Source organism: Pararge aegeria, chromosome Z, assembly GCF_905163445.1.
Source record: "Pararge aegeria chromosome Z, ilParAegt1.1, whole genome shotgun sequence".
In the NCBI taxonomy this organism is placed as follows: Eukaryota; Metazoa; Arthropoda; class Insecta; order Lepidoptera; family Nymphalidae; genus Pararge; species Pararge aegeria.
In genome coordinates, this window is record NC_053208.1 from 6,374,044 (window position 1) to 6,394,217 (window position 20,174).

At 38.0% G+C, this 20,174-nt stretch overlaps 5 protein-coding genes across 6 annotated transcripts; 3 read left to right on the top strand and 2 right to left on the bottom strand.

Moving 5' to 3' along the window:
* The first annotated feature begins 807 nt into the window (after positions 1 to 807).
* Positions 808 to 6,108, top strand: LOC120636481. The gene is made up of 2 exons (XM_039907981.1): positions 808 to 1,280; positions 5,392 to 6,108. Exons 1-2 carry the CDS (start codon positions 1,094 to 1,096, stop codon positions 6,003 to 6,005), a joined length of 801 nt encoding a protein of 266 aa, XP_039763915.1. The 5' UTR covers positions 808 to 1,093; the 3' UTR covers positions 6,006 to 6,108.
* On the bottom strand, positions 1,562 to 6,555 carry LOC120636477 (protein ALP1-like). Of its 2 annotated transcripts, XM_039907976.1 has the most exons (3): positions 6,486 to 6,555; positions 6,144 to 6,260; positions 1,562 to 5,071 (listed from the first exon to the last, which is right to left on the bottom strand). In XM_039907976.1, the coding sequence occupies exons 1-3, from the start codon at positions 6,530 to 6,532 to the stop codon at positions 4,192 to 4,194; spliced, it is 1,044 nt and encodes a 347-aa protein (XP_039763910.1). In that variant the 5' UTR covers positions 6,533 to 6,555; the 3' UTR covers positions 1,562 to 4,191. The 2 variants fall into 2 exon arrangements, with proteins under 2 accessions (XP_039763910.1, XP_039763909.1); XM_039907975.1 differs by lacking the exon at positions 6,486 to 6,555 and having other exon boundaries at positions 6,144 to 6,458.
* Positions 6,556 to 10,663: 4,108 nt separating this feature from the next.
* Positions 10,664 to 12,687, top strand: LOC120636478. Its single transcript, XM_039907977.1, has 2 exons — positions 10,664 to 10,858; positions 11,963 to 12,687. The coding sequence occupies exons 1-2, from the start codon at positions 10,678 to 10,680 to the stop codon at positions 12,667 to 12,669; spliced, it is 888 nt and encodes a 295-aa protein (XP_039763911.1). The 5' UTR covers positions 10,664 to 10,677; the 3' UTR covers positions 12,670 to 12,687.
* On the bottom strand, positions 10,914 to 13,144 carry LOC120636475 (protein ALP1-like). The gene is made up of 2 exons (XM_039907973.1): positions 12,702 to 13,144; positions 10,914 to 11,902 (listed from the first exon to the last, which is right to left on the bottom strand). Exons 1-2 carry the CDS (start codon positions 12,998 to 13,000, stop codon positions 11,017 to 11,019), a joined length of 1,185 nt encoding a protein of 394 aa, XP_039763907.1. The 5' UTR covers positions 13,001 to 13,144; the 3' UTR covers positions 10,914 to 11,016.
* A 3,431-nt stretch (positions 13,145 to 16,575) lies between these two features.
* On the top strand, positions 16,576 to 19,337 carry LOC120636429 (piggyBac transposable element-derived protein 3-like). Its single transcript, XM_039907904.1, has 4 exons — positions 16,576 to 16,609; positions 16,873 to 17,153; positions 17,404 to 18,431; positions 19,304 to 19,337. Exons 1-4 carry the CDS (start codon positions 16,576 to 16,578, stop codon positions 19,335 to 19,337), a joined length of 1,377 nt encoding a protein of 458 aa, XP_039763838.1.
* Positions 19,338 to 20,174: the final 837 nt, after the last annotated feature.

Sequence of the window (20,174 nt, forward strand, 5' to 3'; positions counted from 1 at the left end):
CAGTTATTCAGCAATAATAAATAATAAATACAGGATGTTTGGTGCATCGTGTGCCAAATCGAATCTGATGATTGGAGGGGTCTTTGGCTATCTCTTCAGCCCTCGTAAAAAAATCTTGCTCAAACGGTTTTTTTTATACTGATTTTAAATTGTTTTTTTAAAAATTGTAAAAATTCTACATTTAAATTTTAATAAAAAATAAAGTTGTTAAGTATTAATTAATTTTCTTTTTAATCTTTAATTTGTAACGTTTTACGCTTCTTTTGAAACTAGAATTACACGCCAGCAACATCTAGTTTTTGTTTTACAGCCCCGCAAAGTTTTTTTTACGTAAAAAAATAAGCTTGAACGTCAACTTTCGGTTTTAATAAAAAAAAAACTAAAAGTGATCATGTTCTTCCAATTTTTTTAAAACATCTCTGGACTGTCCCCTTTCTAATGGTGTGCAATATGCCATGAAAAGTAATTAGTAACATCACTAATTTTCAAATTTTCTAAACTTGGTCGCAATTTTCTAATATTCAACAGGTGAAAGAAAAACAAGGGTTTGCGTAAATAACACTCACAATTCACAAGGCAGATGACATTTTCTGTCTCTTTCATAAAGTTATACGCCCGTTGTTCGTTTAAACAGGCAAAAATAGTTTTTTCACTCTAGTGAAGCGAAATCTATCTTCTATTCCTTTCTTGCATAGTGCAAACCTGTTTGAACCAATCGCGAACGGGCCCCGCGTCGCGTCGACACGGCGGCCATCTTATTTTTTAGTCGAGACATCACTGCCTCTGCTGCCTAAGAGCCAGTCCACACGGCGCGTTGCGTCAGCGTTGCGTCGACGCAGCGCTACCACTGCGTTGTTTTACATACAAATAACCAAGGTGTTCACACGGCGCGCTGCGTCGTCGCAACGCACACATGACGGACAGCAGCCCCCGAGACGAAGCGGGAGGGGGTTTACTCGTGCGACGTCGGAGCGTCAGCGCTCAGTTGCTTGTGCGTTGACAGAGAGGATACACGGAAGCTCATTTCGTTTTACGTTTACGTTTTTGTATTTAGTTTTATTTGCAGGGTAATTAGTTTTATTTGCAGGGTAAAATGAATACCATTGAAGAAATTGACATAGATTACTTGATTACATTGATACAGGAAAGGGAAATTATATGGGACAAGTCAAACGTAGATTTTAAAAATAAAAATTTAAAAACAAAAGCCTGGGAAGACATATCAAAAGTTTTATTTCCTGATTACGAGAATTTCACAGCTGAACGAAAAAATAAAGTTGGTGAGTTCACAGTACAGATATTTATGTTTTTTTTATTTAAGAGGGCTTTCAAGATTTTCTTGCACCGCCAATTCCGCGATCAGTACAAAATTGAGTAGTCCACTTGCAAACCACGTTATGTTAAAAAAAAAACATTTTTTATCCAATGGCGCCAATCGGTTAAGGATTTAAAATATTAACGTCAGCATTTAATATACTGTGTTAAAACTCGCTATGATAAGAATAAAATGGGATTGAAATCTCAATACTTTTGCAAAAGTCGTTATGTTGATCGGCAGTCCACTTTCAAAAATCGCTAAGTTTGTATTAACTTGCAAACGACGCTAAGTTGCGTGGTGACTTTTGCAAAAGCCGCCATCTTGAGTGCCAGTACGCATAATACTGTCGAAGTGCATGCACGCGTTGCTTTCTTCAGATACTGCAGGCTTTTAAAAACGAGGTATTTTCTATTAAAATTATCATGGAGTATCAAGAACAAGAAGTTGTTTTGGCACCAAACAGAAGAGGACGTAAAAAGATAGCTGATAAATCTACATGGAAGAGAGAACTTGAGAAGTCGAAACGGTAAGATTATTATTTTATGGTTACCTTTTGTAAATAGGATAGATACCTGGTTATTTGCTGGGGATTTTTTTGCTCTATTGTTATTTATTAATGTGCCTATCTGTTTTGTTTTAGACATATGCCTAAGGGACTGCCAGTTATACCACAATGTGTACATGGAAATTCAAAACAGGGATACAAGTGTAACGACTTAACGGTTCAAGACTACAGTAAATTTCATCGGAATTTTTATTCAACTTCAGTTAAAGTCACCCAAGATACTTTTTTATTAAAATACTGTACAGCGCAAACTCCTAAAAAAGAAGGAAAGAGAAAATCCCAGACTATATGCTATTTTATACCAAAGCACGAAAATTTGGCTGGAAGACGCCGCGTCAAATTAATTAAGGTGTGTCAAAAAGCAATGACCACAATTCTGGGAATCTCTAGGGACAGAATTCAAAGAATTTGTAAACAGCATTTAATCACGATGGCAATGCCGAAAGAAAGAAGAGGAGGTAATAGAAAGTCCAATCTGTATTCTGATCGCACAGAATCCGTAAAATCGTTTATAAAGGGACTTGAAGCTTTGGAATCACATTATGTTAGAGGAAGATCTACTGTGCAATATCTGAGCAGCGATCTAAGTATAAAAAAATTGCATAAACTTTACAACGATGACGCTCAGAATGTGTCAGTGAGATATGAATTTTTCCGACGTATCTTTAACAAGTACTTTAATTTGAGTTTTAAGTCTCCCGCTACAGATGCATGTTCTAAATGCATTCAATTAAAAGAAGTTATTAAAAGAGAACGCGACACAGCAAAAAAACAGCTGCAAATAGCTCAGCTTCGTATTCACAAGCTAAAGGCCAAATGCTTTTACACTAGCCTCAAAACACAAGGCGACAACGAAATAATTTTCTCTTTTGACTGTCAAAAGAATTTGGTTTTACCAAAAGTACCAGACCAGAGTGCCTACTTTAGCCGACAATTGTATACGTATAACTTAACAGTATGTCAAGGGCCATCTCGTGGGGCTCAAAACTGTTTAAACACATTTATTTACACGTGGTTGGAAACTGAGGCAAAGAAAGGATCTAATCAGATTGCTTCGGCGGTATTTCATCGGCTAATGAATACCAATTTTGAAGACACTGTTAGTCATATTAAATTATTTTGCGACGGTTGTGGGGGGCAAAATAAAAACTCAATCGTTTTGGGAATGTTGGCATATTGGCTAAAAACAAAAGCTCCACGTCACATCAAGAAACTTACGCTGATATTCCCTGTAGTGGGGCATTCATTTTTGCCCCCCGACCGTGTATTTGGAAATATCGAAAGAGAAATACGTCCTTTAGAAGTCATTGTGGAACCCCAGACATATTTTGATATTTTTAAAAAGTATGGTACGGTTCTCAGACTAGGCAGCGACTTCCATTTTTATGATTGGAAATCAAGCGTTAAAAACGTACTTAAGTTACCTGGATCTTGGCACTTTCAATTTAATGCCTCTAAAAGATTCTTTTTAAGAAAGGATAAAAATAATAGAATTGCCATTAAAGGGGAACCTAATTATGTATCTGAGGTAATAAATTATGGCAACGTTTGCAAAAGAGGCAAATCATTCGAAAATATTGTGCCCGTTATGATGAATGTTGGAGTTCCAGTAAAACCAGTAAAGTTAAATGATGTGCGAAATCTTTTGAAAAAACATTTCGGTGAAGATTGGGCTTCTTACGATTATTTACAATATTACAATTTTCTTCAAGAAGAACCAAATGAGACTGTTATAGAAGAGACTGATAATGAAGAAACCATAATACACGAAGAAATAGACTTAAGAGTGTAATAATAGATAAAAATTGTAATTTCTTAAGAGTAGAGGAAAATAGAAGCTTATATTTGATTATTTCAAAACTGCCTATGTTGATTGCATACAACTGCAAAACTATCTATGTTAAAAAATCTTTTGCAAAACTAGCTATGTTTAATTTTAAAATGCAAATTAAATGATTATTATGAAAGAGTGATTTTATTTGCTAACATAATTTAATTCGATGTGCTACTAAGTTCATGTAATACACAAAAAAATGCATCTTAATATCGTAATTTTAAGTCTAAACATTTTAATTAGTTTTCTCAATTAATTGCTGCATAAACTTAACGGGGTTTGAAAGTGGACTACTCAATTAATATCTCGACACTCTAAAATTTTAAAACTTAGGGAATTTAGATTAGCGTGAGTACTATTTTATTACTTAGCTCAAAACTAACCTAGACTACGCTGAGTAGGTATAAAATATTATTTTTTTACTGATCGCGGAATTGGCGGTGCAAGAAAATCTTGAAAACCCTCATAATACAATTATACCTTATTTAGCTGCCAAGGCAGAGTTCCTCTAGTCATAAAATAGGTCGCATATTGCTGTCTTATGACATTCGGTGCTGTCTGTTCTTCATGTACGGGTTGTATTGGGAGAAATTCATCAACACTTATAGCAAATTTATCTCTTTGTCTAAAACCGTCTCGATCAGCGACAAAATTGTGTAATACACAACATGCTTTTATAATGTCAGTAGCGAAGTCATAGGACACGTCTATCGGTCTGTGAAAAATGCGCCATTTGTTAGCCATAATCCCAAAAGCGCATTCGACATATCTTCTGGCTCTGCTTAGACGGTAATTGAAAACCTTTTGTTGTAAGTCGAGATTTTGACCGCCATATGGACGCATAATATGTTTGCTCAGTCCAAAAGCTTCGTCACCCACAAATACATACGGGGTTGGTATATTGCTACCAGAGAGTGGCTGGGGTTGAGGTAGTGGTAAGTTGTTGTTAATCATTAGCTCGTACAGTTTAGAATTTTGTAATATGGTTGAATCGCATTCTTTTCCGTATGCACCGATGTCGACAAATACGAATTTGTAATTTGAATCCACAATAGCTAGCAACACAATCGAAAAAAAGGCTTTATAATTAAAAAAAAGTGAGCCACTATTTGCAGGATTACACACGCGGATATGTTTGCCGTCGATGGCACCAACACATTGAGGAAAATTTGCCTTTACATCAAAACCCCTCGCTATTGTTTGGAAACTTTCAGTTGTCAGTTCAGGGATGTTGTCTCGAAGAAGATTGGTCCATATAGCACGACAAACTCTTTGTATTATATATGCAATAGTAGATTTTCCCCGTTTGAATTTGAAATGTAAATCAGTTATTGAATTTCCACTTCCTAGGTATCTGAAAAGAAAATAATTATTATAATATGCATTTATGAGATAGATAGATACCCGAAAAAAAATACTGACATATTCAGACATCGATAGCAAATAACTTTCTCTATGTAACCAATTAATTCTGGAATCGCGAAAAAAATAGCAGCTGTTGCATACATTTTGATTCAGTAGGTATTGCTTTTTGTATGTAACAGCTGTTATATTTTCACGATTCCAGAGTCGGTCACATAGTGTTTGTTAACGATATCTGAATATGTCATTAAATTTTATCGAGAAATTCACTATGTATAAATTATTAAATCATGTTTACTATTGGTTTTGCAGGTAATGATTTAATAAAAAAATGGAGAAGTGTAAAAGATAATTACTTCAGATATTCAAAAAAATTAAAAGAAGCATCAAAATCGGGCTCGGGCGCTACGAAACTGAAGAAGTATCATTTATACAATCAACTCCTTTTTTTGAGAAAAGTGGAACAAAATGCCACCGAATCTAGCTTAGACTCGCCTAGAGAAATCAACAATGAATCTACGTCTACAAATGATGACATTACCACAGACAACACTCCGCGCTATGTTCCAGTCGCGCGCAAAAGGGCAATGCAAATGGATGAGTTTGAAAGAGAAGGACTAAAACTTCTCAAGGAGCCGGAAAATCGCCATATGTCCTTTTTCAGAGCTATATTGCCATCTATTCAAGAATTTTCCGACCGAGAAACTCTCCGTTTCCAAAGTAAAGTTATACAAATTATAGATGAAATGCGGTATGGACAAACATCATCATATGTGAGTGGCCCATCAACGTCTCACCAACCACCATATGGGTATCAAACAGCAAATTTTCAAAGTACATACATTTCTGATTTTAATAATTCAATTACATCTCCAGAAACATCTCAAGCAAGTGAAGAAACTGAATACGATTTTTCTAATTTGTAATTACTGGATGATATCTCTCTTAAATAATGTCTAAATTTAAAATTATGACAATTGCTGATTATTTGTGAGTTGATTACTAATTAAACAAACCAAAAAAACTGTTATATTTTTATTACTTAAATATATTTATATAGTTACCTTAAAGTGATTCCCAGCATTTCTACTGGTTCCACTGGATTCCTCATATTAGTATAGTTTTTTCGTATGTGTGGTTCTAAGGACTTCAATAAACATTCGAAGCTGGATACACTCATTCTAAAAAAATTATAAAACTTCTTTTCGTCTAATAGCAACTCCCGATATTCTAAAAAAAAAAACTGTCCATCACGATTTCTTAATGAAATGAAAGGACTGATCCAGTACCGTCTTGTGATCTTGCGTCGATTTCGGCGGTGACGTAGTAATAGGAGCAATGCTAGACGTCTTTTCCGATCCATGATTTGCTATAGACTGACTGCGAATTTTTTTCAAAATACTTGCCGCAACTGTGCGTCGCCGCTGCGCCGACGGAACGTTGACTGCGTCATAGTAACGCTGCAGCGCCCGTGTGGCCGGCTATGCGTCAAAATATTTGCGTTGCGACGACGCAACGCAACGCAACGCGCCGTGTGGACGGAGCTTAACGTGTGTGCTAGCTTACTGTACTCCACGATTCTTTTATTTAGTTTTCGTTAAGTTTTGTTGTTTTTTGTTACGTTTTATTTACTTTTGGTGTTATTGTTAAACTTTGTTGACTTTTTTGTTGTTGCAATGACGACATACTCTAACGAGGAATATGCGGACATCATAATGGTTTATGGTGCAGCCCGTGGTGTCGCTCGTGCAGCGCAACGACTTTACCAGGAACGCTTTCCTGGTCGACGATTACCTGGCCGCAGAGTCTTCCAAGACACATACCGACGTTTACGCGAGACTGGGAGTGTCAATTTTCATGAACCAAGGGGACATGTTGTGCGACATAATGTTGAAGTGGACGAGAGAATACTGGCACTTTTTGAGGAAGACGACACAAGAAGCATTAGATATGTGGCGGCACAACTTGATATTTCAATATGGAAAGTGTGGAAAGTCCTTCGACAAAACGAAAAATATCCATTCCACGAGACTCCGGTTCAAGGTACGTAATTTAAAACCTTTGTTTGACGTTGCCTTTGTTTAGCAGGTATCCATAATCTTCTAGTGCAATTAATTACTGCTCAAGGGGAATTAAAAAGATTTTTGGTTGTTGCAGGTCTTGAGGGTGGCGACTTTGACAGACGAATGCACTTTTGTCGGTTTTTGTTACACACAGATGTGGATAATCCTGATTTTTTAAAAAGAATACTGTGGACTGACGAATCCAAATTTACCAGAGAAGGGATTCTTAACTTGCACAATTTACACCATTGGGCACCGAAACGGCAAAACCCACATGCCAAAAGACAGCAATCTTTTCAAAGACGGTTTAGTGTGAACGTTTGGGCAGGAGTGATTGGGAATCAGGTAATTGGACCGCACTACCTGCCTGATAACTTAAATGGCGATAATTATTTAGAGTTCCTGCAAAATGATCTGCCGGAATTATTGGCCGAGGTGCCCGTGTTTAATGAAGATGTGCCCATAGTATTTCAAAATGACGGCTGTCCCGCGCATTGGCGTTTAACTGTGAGGGAATACCTCGATAATGTGTTCCCCAATTCGTGGATTGGGCGCGATGGGCCTATTGCATGGCCTCCACGTTCCCCAGACTTAACTCCGTTAGATTTTTATGTCTGGGGACGTGCCAAAGAGCTAGTATACGCCACAGAAGTCCCAACGAGGGAGGTACTAATACAACGCATAGAAGCGGCCTTCGGTACAATTAAGAACGAAATACGGCTTCGGACTACAACTGTAACAATACGTCAAAGATGTCGGGCCTGCATTCGAAACAGGGGTGAACAATTTGAGCAGAATTTGTAAAAATTATGAAATAAATGTTTCAAATGCAATGTATTATTTTTATTTCAAGTAAAACCTACGAAATTTAAAAATTTTACCTGCTTGTGAGTTTTATTTACGCAAAAACTTGTTTTTCTTTCATCTGTTGAATATTAGAAAATTGTGACTAAGTTTAGAAAATTTGAAAATTAGTGATGTTACTAATTACTTTTCATGGCATATTGCACACCATTAGAAAGGGGACAGTCCAGAGATGTTTTAAAAAAATTGGAAGAACATGATCACTTTTAGTTTTTTTTTTATTAAAACCGAAAGTTGACGTTCAAGCTTATTTTTTTACGTAAAAAAAACTTTGCGGGGCTGTAAAACAAAAACTAGATGTTGCTGGCGTGTAATTCTAGTTTCAAAAGAAGCGTAAAACGTTACAAATTAAAGATTAAAAAGAAAATTAATTAATACTTAACAACTTTATTTTTTATTAAAATTTAAATGTAGAATTTTTACAATTTTTAAAAAAACAATTTAAAATCAGTATAAAAAAAACCGTTTGAGCAAGATTTTTTTACGAGGGCTGAAGAGATAGCCAAAGACCCCTCCAATCATCAGATTCGATTTGGCACACGATGCACCAAACATCCGGTATATTACGACAATACACACATCGCCATCTAGCCCCAAAGTAAGTAAAACGACTGACGAATATTTTTATAAACAAATACTTAGAATATACATATAAACACCCGGACACTGAAAAACATTCATGCTCATCACACACACATTTTCCAGTTGTGGGAATTGAACCCACGACCTTGGGCTCAGAAAGCAGGGTGGCTACCAACTGCGGCAATCGGCCCGTCAATGCGGATCAAATGAAGCGATAGCGTACTATTGCTAAGTACCTATAAAAATTAGAACCCGAAGGAGTAGATTCTGGAACAGCTCGAACAATACAACAAATACAACGCGAAAAGTTCTCGAAATAATGAATACCACTTACTTCTGCCTAAGAGAAAGAATGGAAGGATACCTTAAATTCACTAGCCTAGAGAACCAAAATGATGCTCTGGAGTTTCTTACGCCTCTTCTCTATGACAATTGACATATGGACACCTTACGAATTGGAAGTAGTTCAAAAAGACAATATTAAAAAAGAGATAAATATGAAAAACCTCCCGAGGTCCACAAAGCCGGAGATGAATACTCCGTTATCAAACCTCGTACGCAGACTTCTTTGACGAATTCCGATTAGACTGCTTGCATGCCGGGTTCTTAAAGTGGAGTGCTCAGTAGGTTGGCCGGCGGATGAGACCTTCGTGTGGTCGTAGTGGGTTTATTTCATGGCGTCAGGCGGCAAACGGCCATAAAATATTAGGTTGTTCGGAAAGTCATTTCGTTTTTTCCCGCCAGAGGACTTAATTACGTTTTTTCGAAACTAACTTCACACTTAAGCGCCATAACCATTATATGTCTTGAGAGCTGATATTGCAAGGCTTGTGTGTGAAAAAGTTCTATTAATTCTACCCAGTAGTTTTTGGTTGGTGCCCTTTTAAATATGGAGAGCAATAAGCAGCATTTTCGTCATATTTTACTTTTTAACTTCAGAAAAGGTAAAAAGCTGTCCAAGCGAGAAAAAAATTGACGGATGTGTATGGAGAAGGCGTGTTAACAGTACGCCAGTGCCAGAACTGGTTTGCAAAATTTCGATCCGGCAATTTTGATGTCGAAGATGCACCACGGTCTGGAAGGCCGGTCGAAGCTGACAAAGATGCGATAAAGGCATTAGTTGATGCAAATCGGCGAATCACCACACGAGAGATCGGTGAGAGGTTAAATTTGTCGAATTCAACTGTTTATGGCCATTTGAAAGGCATGGACTTAACCTCGAAGCTCGATGTGTGGGTGCCCCATGTCCTTACCGAGCGAAATTTGTGTCGTCGTGTTGACGCGTGTGATTCGCTCCTCAAACGTCTAGAAAATGATCCATTTTTGAAGCGGATTATTACTGGGGACGAAAAATGGGTTGTATACAACAATGTTAAACGCAAGAGGTCATGGAGCAGAAAAGATGAACCGGCTCAAAGCGTGTCAAAAGCCAACATTCACCAAAAAAAGGTGATGCTCTCCGTTTGGTGGGATGTCAAAGGAATCGTTTTTTTTGAGCTTTTGCCGGACAATACAACGATTAATTCAGAAGTCTATTGTCATCAGCTGGACAAATTGAATGATTCACTTAAAGAGAAGAGGCCCGAATTAATCAACAGGAAGGGTGTAGTGTTCCACCAGTTTAATGCGAGACCTCACACAAGTTTGGTCACTCGCTAAAAACTTTTACAGCTTGAATGGGACGTACTGCAACATCCACCATATTCTCCAGATCTGGCGCCTTCCGACTACTATTTGTTCCGGTCCCTGCAAAATTTTTTGGATGGCAAAACCTTTAGGGCCGCCGTACACGGACTGCTTCAAGCAGTTGAGACCGACTGCTTAAAGCCGCGACCGCGCAGTGAACTATAGTCATTCATTCGCTGCCGTACACACGACTGCTCGAGCAGTCGCGACCGCTTCAAGCCGTCAACTGCATGATGAAATTCCATCGTGCCGTCGACCGCTCGCGAGCGGTTGCGAGGCATACACCGACTGCTCGAGCCGTTGACTGCGCTAGAGCAGTCGACAGCTCTCCGACTTCCCTCTCCCCCCCGCCCTTTGCGGCCTCGCGGCGTCTGTTTTCTCATTTGCCGGCTGTTTTTTGAACATGGAGGGCGTGTGCGATAGTGATGCCCTTATTAGCGCAATTAAAACGCAAGAACTTATTTGGAACTATAAACTTAAGGAACACAGCGACAAAATAAAGAAGAACAATGCATGGGCAATTATTTGTGCCCAAGTAATTGAGAACTTTGATGAAAAACCAGTTGAAGAAAAAAATCAAATCGGTAAGTAAAAAAGTCAGTCATTTAACACACACATTTATTATTTTATTTATTATTAAAAAACAGACTGGTAACAATATAATAGTTGTTTTGCTTCTTATTATATTTTTAATATTTAAAAGAATACAGAGGCTATGTTATACGGACGGCGCCCTTTTGATTTATATCATATTCCATTGCCAATCTAGTTTGCCTTCTTCGCTCACAAAGTAATTAGCAAATTCTTCACGGATTGTTGTTAACATAGGTCCACCTGGACGAACTTGCTGGGTTGAATGTATTATAGAATAAGGAAGACCCTCAAACGTATCCTCAAATTTATTTCCATCTCGTTGTTTTACGTAGTTGTGAAGAACACACGATGATTTTACTATATCCACTGCGAAATCAACGTTGACGTTGAGTGGTCTATGAAAGATCCGCCATTTATTAGCTAATATGCCAAACGTGCATTCAATATATCGCCTCGCACGTGATAACCGATAGTTAAAAATTTTTTTTTTCTCTGGTAAATTCTTGCCACCATATGGACGCATTAAATTTTCCTGCAAGCTAAACGCTTCATCCCCAATAAACACATTCGGTAATAACGGTCCATTTTGTGATATTGCAGAAGGTGGAGGTATATTTAACTTTTTTTCTTGTAACATTTTATATAGACAACTCTCTTCGAAAATAGTCGAGTCAGCGTGCCTTCCATATGAGCCTATATCCACGAAAGTGAACATATGATTACTATCACATACTGCTAGAAGTATTATCGAAAAATAATTTTTATAGTTATAATATGACGATCCACTTTGCGCGGGTTGTATTATTCTAATATGTTTGCCATCAACGGCACCGAGGCAGTTCGGAAACTGAGCATTTTTTTTGAAACCATTTATTATGTCTTTCCATTTATCTTTAGTTAGTTGTTCCATACACATATCCTTCATATGTATCCATATATTTCTGCAAACATCCCTCACTATCTTACCTATTGTTGTTGATGCTATTCTAAAACTATATTGCAAATCCATAAATGTACATCCAGTTGCCAAATACCTGTAAAACATATTTATAAATCAATCAATTATACTAACTTATATTTTTTTGTTGTTACAGCCATGTTAATACAGAAAAAATGGAAAACATTAAGAGATGGATACACCAGATATGCTAAAAAAATTAAACCAAAGAGTGGTTCAGCAGCCCTCAACATTCGGCCATATGCATATTATCAGCAGATGTCTTTTTTAAAGGCAATAATAGAAGATAGACCCGACAAAACAAATAGTTTACAAGAGAGTGAGCACACTGAAATTACGTCCGGAGAAACCGAAAATGGTCAAAATAAAATACCCAGAGAAAGAAACAAAAGAAAATTAACTACTAAAATCACAGATGAGAACGTCTTAATTGAAAAATTATCCAAACGTTTAGATGAAAAAACGCAGAATTCGCGCATTGATAATGAAGATGAAGATAAATTGTTTTTACTATCATTAGTTGGCGAATTCAAAAAAATTAATGAGCATTATAAATTAGATGCTAAGACCGAAATACTTAACGTAGTGAAATACTTTAAAGGGATGACAAATCACACATATCCTTCGAGTTATGGTGACAGGGGATATTCATCGTTTAATGATTATCGTGGACCATGGGGTTATAATACTGGCCCCTCTACCTCTACATCAGTGCCTGGTCCCTCTAGATCAGCAACCGGCCCCTCTACATCAATGGCTGATGACCAAAATTCTCAATTTGAAGACCTTTCATCATGTTCTGTAATGTCCGATGATGTAATTTCCAATATTTTTAATGAATAAAAATTTTAATAATTACTATATATTTTTCTTACCTCAATGTTACTGCTAGTCTTTCTTCAGGTTCGATACTTCTCCTCATAATTGTGTCTTCCCGTTTAATGTGAGACTTTAGTATATTATACAATTCATCAAACGAAGACTTTGACATTCTAAAATAGTTGAAAAATTTTTCTTCATCACTTCTAAGTTCCATAAACAAATGATGGAATTGTCCACGTTGTTCTCTTAATTGCAAAATTGGATGAACCCAAAATTTTCTCTTTTGACGTCGCCGCCGTCGTCTCCGCCTGAGCAGGAGCAGCAAAAGCAGTGCTTCCTCGTCAGAATCCATGACTCGACTGTGGTAGAAAATCAACTGCTCGAGCAGTTGAGTCGTAGCTCGAGCAGTCAACAACCGACAGCTCAAGCAGTCGACGCCGACCGCTCGAGCGGTCCGTGTATTTCACTCAGCCGCTAACTGCTCGAGCAGTCCGTGTACGGCGGCCCTTACCTCAAATGAAGATGTCAAAAACCACCTGGACGAGTTTTTTGCCAGCAAGGACAAAAACTTTTATGAGAGGGGAATTATGTTACTGCCAGAAAGATGGCAAAAGGTGTTGGACCAGAATGGCCAATATATAATTTAATAAAATATTTATTCATTATACGAAAACTGTCTTTCATGTTCCCCAAAACAAACGAAATGACTTTCCGAACAACCCAATAGATAAAAGGTTAATAGAAACCCTTAGTACATAGATCCAAAAAACCAAAATATCCATTTAGACCTTCAACTTATTTCAGGTTCATCGTCACACACAAACTTGCAAAAAAATAATACCTCCATAACATGTCGATTCAATTTTCCGCGGCAAGACATGAGACACGTATAGTATCCGTAATGGAGCGAGAATTTGTTTACTCAAGAAACAAGAGGAAGATGCTTGGATAAATAATTACCACCCGCAGTTATTCAGCAATAATAAATAATAAATATATTACGACAATACACACATCGCCATCTAGCCCCAAAGTAAGTAAAACGACTGACGAATATTTTTATAAATAAATACTTAGAATATACATATAAACACCCGGACACTGAAAAACATTCATGCTCATCACACACACATTTTCCAGTTGTGGGAATTGAACCCACGACCTTGGGCTCAGAAAGCAGGGTGGCTACCAACTGCGGCAATCGGCCCGTCAATGCGGATCAAATGAAGCGATAGCGTACTATTGCTAAGTACCTATAAAAATTAGAACCCGAAGGAGTAGATTCTGGAACAGCTCGAACAATACAACAAATACAACGCGAAAAGTTCTCGAAATAATGAATACCACTTACTTCTGCCTAAGAGAAAGAATGGAAGGATACCTTAAATTCACTAGCCTAGAGAACCAAAATGATGCTCTGGAGTTTCTTACGCCTCTTCTCTATGACAATTGACATATGGACACCTTACGAATTGGAAGTAGTTCAAAAAGACAATATTAAAAAAGAGATAAATATGAAAAACCTCCCGAGGTCCACAAAGCCGGAGATGAATACTCCGTTATCAAACCTCGTACGCAGACTTCTTTGACGAATTCCGATTAGACTGCTTGCATGCCGGGTACTTAAAGTGGAGTGCTCAGTAGGTTGGCCGGCGGATGAGACCTTCGTGTGGTCGTAGTGGGTTTATTTCATGGCGTCAGGCGGCAAACGGCCATAAAATAGATAAAAGGTTAATAGAAACCCTTAGTACATAGATCCAAAAAACCAAAATATCCATTTAGACCTTCAACTTATTTCAGGTTCATCGTCACATACAAACTTGCAAAAAAATAATACCTCCATAACATGTCGATTCAATTTTCCGCGGCAAGACATGAGACACGTATAGTATCCGTAATGGAGCGAGAATTTGTTTACTCAAGAAACAAGAGGAAGATGCTTGGATAAATAATTACCACCCGCAGTTATTCAGCAATAATAAATAATAAATATATTACGACAATACACACATCGCCATCTAGCCCCAAAGTAAGTAAAACGACTGACGAATATTTTTATAAATAAATACTTAGAATATACATATAAACACCCGGACACTGAAAAACATTCATGCTCATCACACACACATTTTCCAGTTGTGGGAATTGAACCCACGACCTTGGGCTCAGAAAGCAGGGTGGCTACCAACTGCGGCAATCGGCCCGTCAATGCGGATCAAATGAAGCGATAGCGTACTATTGCTAAGTACCTATAAAAATTAGAACCCGAAGGAGTAGATTCTGGAACAGCTCGAACAATACAACAAATACAACGCGAAAAGTTCTCGAAATAATGAATACCACTTACTTCTGGATGCTATGGAGTTTCTTACGCCTCTTCTCAATGACAATTGACATATGGACACCTTACGAATTGGAAGTAGTTCAAAAAGACAATATCAAAAAAGAGATGATGAATACTCCGTTATCAAACCTCGTACGCAGACTTCTTTGACGTATTCGGAGTAGACTGCTTGCATGCCGGGTACTTAAAGTAGAGTGCTCAGTAGGTTGGCCGGCGGATGAGACCTTCGTGTGGTCGTAGTGGGTTTATTTCATGGCGTCAGGCGGAAAACGGCCATAAAATAGATAAAAGGTTAATAGAAACCCTTACCTTACGAATTGGAAGTAGTTCAAAAAGACAATATTAAAAAAGAGATAAATATGAAAAACCTCCCGAGGTCCACAAAGCCGGAGATGAATACTCCGTTATCAAACCTCGTACGCAGACTTCTTTGACGAATTCCGATTAGACTGCTTGCATGCCGGGTACTTAAAGTGGAGTGCTCAGTAGGTTGGCCGGCGGATGAGACCTTCGTGTGGTCGTAGTGGGTTTATTTCATGGCGTCAGGCGGCAAACGGCCATAAAATAGATAAAAGGTTAATAGAAACCCTTAGTACATAGATCCAAAAAACCAAAATATCCATTTAGACCTTCAACTTATTTCAGGTTCATCGTCACACACAAACTTGCAAAAAAATAATACCTCCATAACATGTCGATTCAATTTTCCGCGGCAAGACATGAGACACGTATAGTATCCGTAATGGAGCGAGAATTTGTTTACTCAAGAAACAAGAGGAAGATGCTTGGATAAATAATTACCACCCGCAGTTATTCAGCAATAATAAATAATAAATATATTACGACAATACACACATCGCCATCTAGCCCCAAAGTAAGTAAAACGACTGACGAATATTTTTATAAATAAATACTTAGAATATACATATAAACACCCGGACACTGAAAAACATTCATGCTCAGCACACACACATTTTCCAGTTGTGGGAATTGAACCCACGACCTTGGGCTCAGAAAGCAGGGTTACCAACTGCGGCAATCGGCCCGTCAATGCGGATCAAATGAAGCGATAGCGTACTATTGCTAAGTACCTATAAAAATTAGAACCCGAAGGAGTAGATTCTGGAACAGCTCGAACAATACAACAAATACAACGCGAAAAGTTCTCGAAATAATGAATACCACTTACTTCTGCCTAAGAGAAAGAATGGAAGGATACCTTAAATTCACTAGCCTAGAGAACCAAAATGATGCTCTGGAGTTTCTTACGCCTCTTCTCTATGACAATTGACATATGGACACCTTACGAATTGGAAGTAGTTTAAAAAGACAATATCAAAAAAGAGATGATGAATACTCCGTTATCAAACCTCAACAAAAAGACAATATTAAAAAAGAGATAAATGTCCCTTTCAGGACGCCGGAACACGATCGTGCATTTTATTTTAAAAAAATCCCGCGCTTTTTCTAACCAACTTTTCGGGCCCAAAACGCTAGCCAACGATCGTGCACGAGTCTGTTTATGAATTAACGCGCAGGTAAGAGTGAGAAGGCAGTCAGTGCTCTTTGACCTTGTGGTGAAGATGCCGGCGTATTTTGTTGAGCGGAGTGGTCAGAGTAAGTATTGAGTTTTTTTGTTATTTATTCAACTAATTTGATATGATTTTGCTTTTAATAGCTTGTTTAGTTAATAAAGTCATTCAGTAAACAATATTCTTGATGTTATTTACTTTGAATTGAAAAACATTGGTTATCAAATATTGGTTTGCACGATAGTGACGATGCGACTCAATCTCATCTTTTAGTGTCATACTTTGTATGGCGGTAAATCATTCTTTTTTTTTGCTTTCAATCAAAGTTTTCTTTATTTTTGCTTTCAGGGACGGAACTAACGGGTGAGTTGTTGCTTCAGCTCATTGGAGATGGCAATGACTCCGAAATAGAAGAAGTGGAAGATGACGAAGGTGATCAAGAAGAATCGGTTTTGCAGTTGGTGTCTGCTGAGGAACCTGAATCACCTCCCCGTCCAGGTCCATCATCTGCTACTGCAACAAAAGCTCGTCAAAAGCCGACAAAAAGCCGAGACACTCGCCGAAGAATCTGGAAGCAGATGCCATTCAACCAGAAGGAACACAGCTATCCGGAGCGGTCGTCAGCAGCGGTAAGGTCTCCTTTGGCCTACTTTGAAGATTATTTTGATGATAAATTTTTTGAGCATGCCGCTGTTTGTACCAACAATTATTACATGCGTAAAACGGGAAGTTTTGAACACCACAGCGGCAGAGTTAAAAAAATTTGTTGGAATTCATTTCATCATGGGATGTATTCCATACCCACGCATTCACATGTACTGGCGGATCGAAATGCGATTAGCTTTAGTTGCTGACAAGATTTCTAGAGATCGTTTCAAGATTCTTCGTATGGCATTCCATGTTGTCGATAGTGATGATGCTCCGGCAGGAAACCAGAATTCACTGTGGAAAGTCCAACCTGTACTTACTCAAGTCAAAAATGCTTGCGACAAATTAGAACGTCAACCAGGCTTTTATTCCATCGACGAGCAAATGATTCCATTCTCTGGGACATGTCCACGTGGTTTGAGACAAGTAATAAAAACAAAGCCGCGTCCACAAGGGCTAAAAGCTTTCGTCGCTACTACTTACGATGGTTTGATGATCGACTTCGAAGTTTATCAAGGCGCAAAAACAAACTTTGGAGACAAATCTCTAGGCGTTGGAGCTTCTGTCATTCTTCATCTCTCTAAGTCAATCCCACGCGGTAGTTGTCTATATTTTGACCGGTTTTTTTCATCTATACCTTTACTTGAGAGATTGAATGAATTGGGACTACATGGGACCGGGACAATAATGATGAATAGAGTTCTTGAGAGGAAGAACATGGACTTCAAGCTAGATCGCAAAATGAAACGTGGCGAATCTCAACAATTTGTTAGCAATGATGTTGTTGTTGTTAAATGGATGGATAACAAATCCGTCCTTGTAGCATCCAATTGTACATCTGGAGATGATTCTTGTCTCATTAAGCGATGGGATAAAAATCTCTCAGCATTTACAGACGTAAGCTGTCCAAAAGTAATCGCAAATTACAATAAGAACATGGGAGGTGTAGATATACTCGATCAATCCATAGAATACTACCGGACCTTCATAAAAACGAAAAAATGGACTCTAAAAGTCATCCTCCATTTTTTTGACTTGGCCATTTCGAATGCTTGGCGTTTGTATGTGTTAAATTCGATCACAACTAGAGTACCCAAAAGTAAAATAATGGACTTGTTGGAGTTTCGAATGCAAGTGTCAGATGGCCTTGTCAACGCACCAGAACGTAAAAGAAGATCTGATACTGATGAACAAGATGAGAACCAGGCTCCTAATACGTCTAAGTTCCGTCGACCGAATCCACCTTCTGTAGCCAAAAGGTATGATGGATATGATCATCTTCCATCATTTGATCAAATAGATAGCCCAAGAGCATGCAGGATGGAAGGTTGCAAAAGTAGGTCAAAGATACTATGTACCAAATGTGAGGTTTATCTTTGTTTGTCTAGAAAACAAAACTGTTTTTCAGTGTATCATATAAAGTAGAAAGTTTCAGACTGAGAAAAGTGTTCATTAAATAATTTTTGACTAGGTATTTTTGTATAGTTTTAAGAAGATTTTTATTTTTGTTGAAGAAGAAGAAGAATTTTTGTTAATATTTGATTGACTCTAAGTCTAAAGTGATTTGCAATTTGATTAAGACTGATTACTAAATGTTCCTACTACAAAAAATAATAAATAAACAATTATGTTCTTATGATATTTTTTATTTTATTTATGTTTTTACCTTGAAAGTCTAACACCGTCACTATCGTGCAGATAATTAGTTTAAGCCTGAGCATCACGATCGTGCAGGGTCCCCCTACACTAGGGGGATTTTTTTGGGGTATCTTATCTAATATTGAAACATGCTAAGTAGTCAAAAGTCTTAATTTTAAAAAAACAGGAATCAGGCCTGAAAGGGCTATGAAAAACCTCCCGAGGTCCACAAAGCCGGAGATGAATACTCCGTTATCAAACCTCGTACGCAGACTTCTTTGACGAATTCCGATTAGACTGCTTGCATGCCGGGTACTTAAAGTGGAGTGCTCAGTAGGTTGGCCGGCGGATGAGACCTTCGTGTGGTCGTAGTGGGTTTATTTCATGGCGTCAGGCGGCAAACGGCCATAAAATAGATAAAAGGTTAATATAAACCCTTAGTACATAGATCCAAAAAACCAAAATATCCATTTAGACCTTCAACTTATTTCAGGTTCATCGTCACACACAAACTTGCAAAAAAATAATACCTCCATAACATGTCGATTCAATTTTCCGCGGCAAGACATGAGACACGTATAGTATCCGTAATGGAGCGAGAATTTGTTTACTCAAGAAACAAGAGGAAGATGCTTGGATAAATAATTACCACCCGCAGTTATTCAGCAATAATAAATAATAAATATATTACGACAATACACACATCGCCATCTAGCCCCAAAGTAAGTAAAACGACTGACGAATATTTTTATAAATAAATACTTAGAATATACATATAAACACCCGGACACTGAAAAACATTCATGCTCATCACACACACATTTTCCAGTTGTGGGAATTGAACCCACGACCTTGGGCTCAGAAAGCAGGGTGGCTACCAACTGCGGCAATCGGCCCGTCAATGCGGATCAAATGAAACGATAGCGTACTATTGCTAAGTACCTATAAAAATTAGAACCCGAAGGAGTAGATTCTGGAACAGCTCGAACAATACAACAAATACAACGCGAAAAGTTCTCGAAATAATGAATACCACTTACTTCTGCCTAAGAGAAAGAATGGAAGGATACCTTAAATTCACTAGCCTAGAGAACCAAAATGATGCTCTGGAGTTTCTTACGCCTCTTCTCTATGACAATTGACATATGGACACCTTACGAATTGGAAGTAGTTCAAAAAGACAATATTAAAAAAGAGATAAATATGAAAAACCTCCCGAGGTCCACAAAGCCGGAGATGAATACTCCGTTATCAAACCTCGTACGCAGACTTCTTTGACGAATTCCGATTAGACTGCTTGCATGCCGGGTACTTAAAGTGGAGTGCTCAGTAGGTTGGCCGGCGGATGAGACCTTCGTGTGGTC

Bases quoted from the DNA above. Each gene is read 5' to 3' on its own strand.
- LOC120636481 (XM_039907981.1), top strand. From the start codon at position 1,094: ATGAATACCATTGAAGAAATTGACATAGATTACTTGATTACATTGATA. The intron at 1,281-5,391 runs GTGAGTTCACAG...TTGGTTTTGCAG, and splicing joins TGAACGAAAAAATAAAGTTG to GTAATGATTTAATAAAAAAA.
- LOC120636477 (XM_039907975.1), bottom strand. From the start codon at position 6,442: ATGGATCGGAAAAGACGTCTAGCATTGCTCCTATTACTACGTCACCGC. The intron at 5,072-6,143 runs GTAACTATATAA...TTTTCTTTTCAG, and splicing joins ATGCTGGGAATCACTTTAAG to ATACCTAGGAAGTGGAAATT.
- LOC120636478 (XM_039907977.1), top strand. From the start codon at position 10,678: ATGGAGGGCGTGTGCGATAGTGATGCCCTTATTAGCGCAATTAAAACG. The intron at 10,859-11,962 runs GTAAGTAAAAAA...TTGTTGTTACAG, and splicing joins TGAAGAAAAAAATCAAATCG to CCATGTTAATACAGAAAAAA.
- LOC120636475 (XM_039907973.1), bottom strand. From the start codon at position 13,000: ATGGATTCTGACGAGGAAGCACTGCTTTTGCTGCTCCTGCTCAGGCGG. The intron at 11,903-12,701 runs GTAAGAAAAATA...TATGTTTTACAG, and splicing joins AGACTAGCAGTAACATTGAG to GTATTTGGCAACTGGATGTA.
- LOC120636429 (XM_039907904.1), top strand. From the start codon at position 16,576: ATGCCGGCGTATTTTGTTGAGCGGAGTGGTCAGA. The intron at 16,610-16,872 runs GTAAGTATTGAG...TTTTGCTTTCAG, and splicing joins TGTTGAGCGGAGTGGTCAGA to GGACGGAACTAACGGGTGAG. The intron at 18,432-19,303 runs GTATGATGGATA...AACTTATTTCAG, and splicing joins CCACCTTCTGTAGCCAAAAG to GTTCATCGTCACACACAAAC.